Raw genomic sequence first — 8,498 nt, forward strand, 5'->3', positions numbered from 1 at the left:
AGGGGCAATGGAGAGCCACTGCGAGATTCTAAGCAAAGGGCGAGGTCGCTGAGACTCAGAAAGGGAAGCGACTTGTCCCAGTTACAGTCAGGAACAGAACCAGACAATGAACTAACTCCTACTTGTTTTTTTGTTTGTTCCTTCTTTGGCTGCTGAACGGCACGGGGCTCCGCTCTAACCAACTGAGCTAACGGGCCAGCCCCGCTCGAATCCACTAATTCCTAATGAATTAACTACTCATTTCCCGCTGTCCCAAGTTTATCGCTCACCCACCCAACGAAAAGCCAACGCTTTCAACGTTTCCAACAGGCCAATGGGTCTGCGGAAATAGCCTCGGCGCTTCAACCGGAAACAGAAACGGTTGCGGACGCCACCCAATGGGCGGCGTGAGCGGAGCTAAGCCCGGAAGGCCGCAACACCGGAAGGGGTCTGGCTGCTNAAGAGCGTGCGCGCGCCCGCTCCGCGTCCGGCGCCTCGGCGCGGCTTTGGGGCTAAAGCCTTTGGAGCTGCAACGCGCGCTTCTGTTCTCCGAACTACAACTCCCAGCACACCTCACCCACATCTCGGTAATAGGTGCAGCTTCCCAGGATAGGCTAAGAAACTGAAGTGTCGATGACGTACTAGAGAAAAAAATTGAATACGTTGTTTGAGCGCGTAGTTCACGGGAGCCCCAGTGGCCTAATGGATAAGGCATTGGCCTCCTAAGCCAGGGATTGTGGGTTCGAGTCCCATCTGGGGTGGCTACGTTTTTCTTGAAACAGAATTATAGTGAAATATGGTAACTTTTACGTTTTTAAGAAGAGTGCATGTGTGGTTCTACTAGCTGTTAAGCTGCAGTTTGCGATAATCAGCACATCTTGAAACAGAATTATAGTGAAATATGGTAACTTTTACGTTCTTAAGAAGAGTGCATGTGTGGTTCTACTAGCTGTTAAGCTGCAGTTTGCGATAATCAGCACACTCCACTTCCTTCCTCTGAGCCGCAGGTTCCCGTAAGATTTTTGGGAAGTCTGTCAATACGTTGTATTTGGATATCCCTTCTAAAAGTCATTAAGAATCTTGTCAGTGTGTTCCACATCACATCCACACCCGCTCCCACCAGGCCCGCTTCTCCTGAGACTCAGCGGCTGCTCAGCTAACGGCGTCTTAAATGACGCGGTCAAGAAATTACCTCCTTTTCCCTGGCCCGGCCTTTCTCAGGGTTTTGTGAGGACCCGGTACTCAGCTACGCTCGGCTTTCGTTTGCTTCTCTCTTAGCTCGTGAGAGCGCCGCTCGGCGTTCGATTAATATGGTTCCGCAGAACAGGGAAGTGAGACGTTCCACGTTCCTGGTCAATCGATAGGGGGAGCCGGTAGTCCGGGCCCGACCGTACCATTAGGCGGCTGGGCAGGGGGGTGAGGCGAGGGGTTAGCAGGGGCGTAGGGCGACCGTCGGGCACCAGGCTCGGAGGACAGGAAAATGGCGGCCTTGGGGTCCCCGGCGCGCACTTTTCGAGGCCTCCTGCGGGAGTTACGCTACGTGAACGCGGCCACCGGCCGACCCTATCGCGACACCGCGGCCTATCGGTACCTTGTGAAGGCTTTCCGTGCGCATCGGGTACGGAAGGCGTGTCCCGGGGAGGGAGGAAGCGCACGGTCTCGGCGCTTGCACTTCCCAGGCCGACCCTCCCACCGAGCCCTGGCTCCCAGCAACAAACGCAGGCCCTCGGCCCTGGGCGCTGGTTGAAGCCCGGGGACTGGCCAAGGACCGGCAAGGGAGCCAGGTCGCCCTGGGCACGTCGTTCCTTCCTCCACAGCGGGGGAGCTGTCCCGGAGGATTTCACTGCTGTGCTGCCTGCCTGGAGGGGAAGGTCAGGGGACAGGAATGGAGGAAATGGAGAGGGGGGAGGACAGAGATGGACTTGGTGCAGTGCGTAGTGTCACAGAACTTAAAGTCACAGCGTCTACCCAACGCTCTCCTCACCCTTCACCTAGCAGAGCTATTCTGAAAAGCAGATTTTGAAGCAGAAAATTGTAATACGGTGAAAAGTAATGGGAGCTTCTTGAAGAGTAGGAACTGTGTTATATGTTGTGTCCCTCCATCACATAAGAAAGTGGTGCCCTGTACAGGGGGACTGCAAACCCGTAGTACTATCAGTTACTCCTATGACTGGATACATTGAAAAAATTCTGTAGCAGATAAATATAAACATACGGGAGGACCTCCTTGGCAAATACTTTTGTGAAATCCACCCTCCATATCCCCCTTAGGCAAAAGCGAGAGGTAGATAGTTTTATTTTTCAAGTGGGGCAACTCAGGCTCAGGGACAGTGACCTACCTGTACCTATGTTACTCGGCTCCCGCATAGAATTCTTACACTTAATTGCTGCCTTTAGAATTATGGATCTGGCTTGAAAAGAAGTTGCAGCCTGTGTCAGAAATAGTAAATTGGAGAATCATCTCGAGCTTTAGAGAAGGAAGCCTGCTGTCCTTGAGCAGTGTGGAAGAGAGAACCATTATCTTAACTGTTGAATTTCTGAGCCATGGAAGTTAGAACGCAAAACCTTAGAATTAAGATTCCCCTAGTTTTTTTTAAAAAGGTCACAATATTAGGGACTGTGCTAGGAACTTGGGATAAATACGAAGAATAAGATGCACATGAGTCCTGTCTTTTAAGCACCTTACAGTACACCTGAGGATCCATACACTGAAGTACTCAGAATAAGTGCTAAGGCAGTGGGGGCAGTGGTCTAAAGAAGGGGTACTTACGAAAGGCTTTCAGGAGGAGATTAAGCAGGAACCTGAAGGATAATTTGGAGTTAGCAAGTAAATGGGGGTTAGGGAAGGTGAGGAGAAGCTGCATAATTGAAAGCCCAGAGGCGAGAAGAACTGACAATAGTTGAAGCTCAGGGTGGTGGGTGAAGTGGAGGAAGATGTAGGTGGTAGGCAAGAATTTATTGTAAGTGTAATGGGAGGCCATTCTAAGATTTTTAAGGAGGTGACATTATTGTAGTTGTACCTTATGGAGGTAGCATTATTGTACTTGAGAGATCCTTGATAGTGGCTCTGAAATTCCTTGCAAATACGTTTGAATTTCATGCTAAAAATACCAGAAACTGGCCAGCCTGTGGCTCACTCCAGAGAGTGCGGTGCTGATAACACCAAGGCCACGGGTTCGGATCCCATATAGGGATGGCCGGTTAGCTCGCTGGCTGAGCGTGGTGCTGACAACACCAAGTCAAGGGTTAAGATCCCCTTACCGGTCATCTTTTGAAAAATAAAAAATAAAAATAAAAATACCAGAAACACCACTCTGTGGAATGCATATGAGGATATGGGGAATGGTTTCCATTTCCTCCAAGCTCAGAGCCAATTCAGTAACCATCTATACACATTTTCTCTATCCTTTCCATAGGAAGAAGGGATTCCATTAGGGAGGAACTTCCCCTTTCTCCTTAAATAGTTTTCTATTTTAGTTGGTCTCTTGTGATTTATTTACTGTGTATATTGTTTTTTTTNTTTTTTTAAAAAGGTCACAATATTAGGGACTGTGCTAGGAACTTGGGATAAATACGAAGAATAAGATGCACATGAGTCCTGTCTTTTAAGCACCTTACAGTACACCTGAGGATCCATACACTGAAGTACTCAGAATAAGTGCTAAGGCAGTGGGGGCAGTGGTCTAAAGAAGGGGTACTTACGAAAGGCTTTCAGGAGGAGATTAAGCAGGAACCTGAAGGATAATTTGGAGTTAGCAAGTAAATGGGGGTTAGGGAAGGTGAGGAGAAGCTGCATAATTGAAAGCCCAGAGGCGAGAAGAACTGACAATAGTTGAAGCTCAGGGTGGTGGGTGAAGTGGAGGAAGATGTAGGTGGTAGGCAAGAATTTATTGTAAGTGTAATGGGAGGCCATTCTAAGATTTTTAAGGAGGTGACATTATTGTAGTTGTACCTTATGGAGGTAGCATTATTGTACTTGAGAGATCCTTGATAGTGGCTCTGAAATTCCTTGCAAATACGTTTGAATTTCATGCTAAAAATACCAGAAACTGGCCAGCCTGTGGCTCACTCCGGAGAGTGCGGTGCTGATAACACCAAGGCCCCGGGTTCGGATCCCATATAGGGATGGCCGGTTAGCTCGCTGGCTGAGCGTGGTGCTGACAACACCAAGTCAAGGGTTAAGATCCCCTTACCGGTCATCTTTTGAAAAATAAAAAATAAAAATAAAAATACCAGAAACACCACTCTGTGGAATGCATATGAGGATATGGGGAATGGTTTCCATTTCCTCCAAGCTCAGAGCCAATTCAGTAACCATCTATACACATTTTCTCTATCCTTTCCATAGGAAGAAGGGATTCCATTAGGGAGGAACTTCCCCTTTCTCCTTAAATAGTTTTCTATTTTAGTTGGTCTCTTGTGATTTATTTACTGTGTATATTGTTTTTTTTTTAAAAAGATGACCGGTAAGGGGATCTCAACCCTGGAATTGGTGTTGTCAGCACCACGCTCAGCCAGTGAGCAAACCGGCCATCCCTATATGGGATCCGAACCCGGGGCCTTGGTGTTATCAGCACCGCACTCTCCCGAGTGAGCCACGAGCCGGCCCTACTGTGTATATTGTTGACCCTTCTCAGCTGAATCAAGACTAGTATTCTCCTATCCTACATTAACATAGAATTCCTGTTTCAAATACTACAAATTTAGGTTTATGTAATAGAAATGGATGTCATCCTTTGTTTTGTTGTTTGTTTTTTATTAATACTTGACATTGGTGTTGATTTCTTATAAATTTTTAATATTAAAGTGTTAAATTTGATTAAAGCAGATTAATCCTATCTTTGAGCAGCTAATGGCTGCTGCTTTCACACATATGATCTGCAGATCTTAAACCACACATACTAGTTTTCAGACTCTAACCCTAGATATTCAACTAAAGGGGATTATGTAGGCATTGGTGCCCAGGGGCTAATCCACACTTGGATTCAATGCTTTAGTAATTCGCGGCCTTGCCCACATCCCCATCTCACCTTTCCTGCCCCTTTTCTCACAAACTCAGAACACTAACGTAGTCAAGTAAAGGACAGTGTACAGTACTAACTTAATCTTGAAATTAAGTATGATGAAAAAAGGTCTAGAGTCATTGGGGATTTGGGGATGAATATGGAGTTCCCAGCTTCTTAAAGTCATTAGAATCCAGATTTTTTTCAGCTGGATAAGTAAATTGTGAGAGGAAGTATAATTGAGTAATATGAACATATTTGTNAAAAAAAAAAAAAAAAAAAAAGAATTTAAGCTTGATAAAAAAAGGCTGGGAGTCATTGGGGATTTGGGGATGAATATGGAGTTCCCAGCTTCTTAAAGTCATTAGAATCCAGATTTTTTTCAGCTGGATAAGTAAATTGTGAGAGGAAGTATAATTGAGTAATATGAACATATTTGTTTTACTTTTATATATAAAACATTCATTTTGTTACTATTGAGTACAGTTATTTTTTCAGACAAAATTAGTTTTTAATTTTCATTGAAATGAAAGGTATATACCACATTAACCAAAGTCACAGAAACATAAAATAAAGCAGCTTTTCATTTGTTTGAAGGGGAGAAAGTTCTATATTATGTTTCTTAGGTGACATAAATGATCAGTGACCTGAGTATAGTTCCCATCTCTGCCATTAACCAACCACTGAGTATCTTTGGGATTTTGCTTCCTCGTTTGTAAAATGAAGGAATTGAAACTGGATGATTTCTTCCAGTATTAAAATTTAGGGACATTCAATGAAACTCTTCTTAGAAATCCTCTTGGATTAACTTTCCTAATAATTCCTAATAAACAATTATACAGTGCCTCTTTAAATGTATTAAGTATACAAATTATACATGTTTGTATTTCCTCTGTGCAATTTACTGTCATTCTAGAGAATGCTTGTTTATTAAATCTTTCTCTGTGGGCCTGTATCTGTAGGTGGGGTTTTGAATATCTGACCTTGTTGCTGCTTCTCTAGGTCACCAGTGAGAAGTTGTGCAGAGCCCAACATGAGCTTCATTTCCAAGCTGCCACCTATCTCTGCCTCCTCCGCAGCATCAGGGAACATGTGGCGCTTCATCAGGAATTTCATGGCAAGGGCGAGCGCTCAGTGGAGGAGTCTGCAGGCTTGGTGGGCCTCAAGTTGCCCCACCAGCCTGGAGGGAAGGGCTGGGAGCCATGAACATGGAGAGATTCCTTGGATGCTGCCTTCATATGAGAATTTAATCATTTCTATCAATATGTATTTATCATTAAATTTTTTTTAAGTTTAGGGTTTTTCTTTATAATTTTGTTGACTGAGTGGTTCTTAGGGGAATAAAAACTGGAGAAGGTTTTATCTTTACTCTCAGTGAATTTACTGAACTTCTTATGTTAGGCTGATTGATGCTCTTGATCTACTTTTTTTTTTTTTTTAAAAGATGACCAGTAAGGGGATCTTAACCCTCGACTTGGTGTTGTCAGCACCACGCTCTCCCAAGTGAGCCAGGGGCTGGCCATAGTTTTTTTATTTTAAAAGTAATACAAGCCACCAAGATCAAGGGTTCGGATCCCAGTACTGGCCAACTGCCAAATAAAGAAAAAAATAATAATACAAGCACATTGTTTTAAGGAATTCAAATGGTATAAACAAAAGCCCTTTCCTTTTCCTTTGTTCTACCACTCTCCCATCCCCATTACCAGATGGTAACCATTACTAAGTCTGATGTGCATTTTTCCAGATTTTTCCTATGCATATACAAACATAATTATACATACATAATTTATTTTAAAAAATACACAAATATGATGTGCTAGTATTCTGGCAGAAAACAGATGTCACATTCAAATAGGTTTATTGAGAGTTAAAGGGATACATAAAGGCTTGGGCTGAATTAAGGTCAAGACGGTTAAACTCTTAGGAGCTAGCACAGTGGGGAGCTATTAACCTCCCTAGGACCGACAAACACTGGCCCTTCGGTCAAGGGATGTGACCAGAAGAACATGGCCACAGCTTGACTGCACTCTATAGGAAGGAAGTCCAGGGAGAGGGGGATGGAATAAACACGCTGACATCTTCTAACTGCTAATCTCCTTGTCAAATTGCTCTTCTTTTTCTGAACTCCCTATCTGGGCGAATGGTTCCACCATGCACTTGGTCAACCAAGTCAAAAATTTGGACTTCATTTGGTTTTCCTCTCTCTCCTCATTCTCCACATTCAGTCAGCCGGCAATCTCTGCTTCTGCAATAGCTCAAGAGCCTTCTTCCCCTCTCTGTCTTCATTGCCTTTTCCCTAGTTCAAGCACTGATAATCTTTTGGCTGAACTATTTTTTTTTTTGTTTTTTTTGTCCTTTTTGAGACCAGCCGCCACGCTCAGCCAGTGAGTGCTGTGAGTGCACCTGTCATCCCTATATAGGATCCGAACCCGCGGCGGGAGCGCTACTGCGGTCGCAGCGCTGCACTCAAGTGCGCCACAGGCTCGGCCCTTGGCTGAACTATTAAAATAGTCTCCTAAATGGTCCCTTTACTTCATGTCTTTAATTCCTCAAATAAGAATTATCTTTCTGCAAACTGCCAACACTTATTTATCTGTGCCTCTTATGTGATATGTCAGTTTCTTCTAGTAGACATGTATTATAAACTCATTTTTTCCTGGACTATAAGCTCCTTAAGAGTAAGGACCATGTCTCATGCATCTTTTTTTTTTTTTAAAGATGACCAGTAAGGGGATGTTAACTCTTGACTTGGTGTTGTCAGCACCGCAGTCTCCCAAGTGAGCTAACCAGCCATCCCTATATGGGATCCGAACCCGTGGCCTTGGTGTTATCAGCACCACACTCTCCGGAGTGAGCCACGGGCCGGCCTGACTTACACTTCTTAGCATGTATTAAATAAATGTTTTTGAGAAAAAAAGTGTTTTTGAATGCATGGCTTATCTCCACTTACTAGGAGGAGTACAAGCTGAACAGAACTATTTGTAAAGCATTTCAAAACACCATCTCTTTCTTCTAAGAGATTAACATTAAAATAATAGCAGTAAGAGGTCAAACAAGCATTTATTCAATTGAATGGATCAAAACAATAGAAATGTTTAACATTCTTTTTTTGTTCCCTGCTTTATTTCATGGGCATATATTTGTTACTAATATTATCTGAAGACATTTTACTTTCATGTGAGTGAAGAAAGCAAAAGGATTAGGATAGGTTGATATAATATTGTTGTTATAATATTGTATATACAATAAATAACTTTTTTTTTTTTTTTAAGGATGACCCATTAGGGGATCTTAACCCTTGACTTGGTGTTGTCAGCACCACGCTCTCCCAAATAACCTAACTGGCCATCCCTATATAAGGATCTGAACCCGCGGCCTTGGTGTTATCAGCACCACACTCTCCCAAGTGAGCCACGGGCCGGCCCCAATAAATAACATTTTTTTTTTCCTTTTTGTCTTTTTTCGTGTCCAGCAATGGACCGCAACCCTCAGTGTCGTGCCCATACCGGACCGGGA

The 8,498-nt window shown here is 43.8% G+C and overlaps 1 protein-coding gene and 1 non-coding gene across 2 annotated transcripts; both read left to right on the forward strand.

Annotated features, from left to right (window-relative positions):
- Window positions 1–667: 667 nt before the first annotated feature.
- On the forward strand, window positions 668–740 carry TRNAR-CCU. Its single transcript has one exon. It is a non-coding gene; the product is annotated as a tRNA-Arg (tRNA).
- A 657-nt stretch (window positions 741–1,397) lies between these two features.
- LOC103605848 (chromosome unknown open reading frame, human C7orf55) lies at window positions 1,398–6,350 on the forward strand. Its single transcript, XM_008590460.1, has 2 exons — window positions 1,398–1,597; window positions 5,985–6,350. Exons 1-2 carry the CDS (start codon window positions 1,460–1,462, stop codon window positions 6,186–6,188), a joined length of 342 nt encoding a protein of 113 aa, XP_008588682.1. The 5' UTR covers window positions 1,398–1,459; the 3' UTR covers window positions 6,189–6,350.
- Window positions 6,351–8,498: the final 2,148 nt, after the last annotated feature.

The sequence above is a fragment of the Galeopterus variegatus genome, unplaced genomic scaffold, assembly GCF_000696425.1.
Source record: "Galeopterus variegatus unplaced genomic scaffold, G_variegatus-3.0.2 Scaffold6120, whole genome shotgun sequence".
Classification (NCBI taxonomy): Eukaryota; Metazoa; Chordata; class Mammalia; order Dermoptera; family Cynocephalidae; genus Galeopterus; species Galeopterus variegatus.

Bases quoted from the DNA above. Each gene is read 5' to 3' on its own strand.
- LOC103605848 (XM_008590460.1), top strand. From the start codon at position 1,460: ATGGCGGCCTTGGGGTCCCCGGCGCGCACTTTTCGAGGCCTCCTGCGG. The intron at 1,598-5,984 runs GTACGGAAGGCG...CTGCTTCTCTAG, and splicing joins AGGCTTTCCGTGCGCATCGG to GTCACCAGTGAGAAGTTGTG.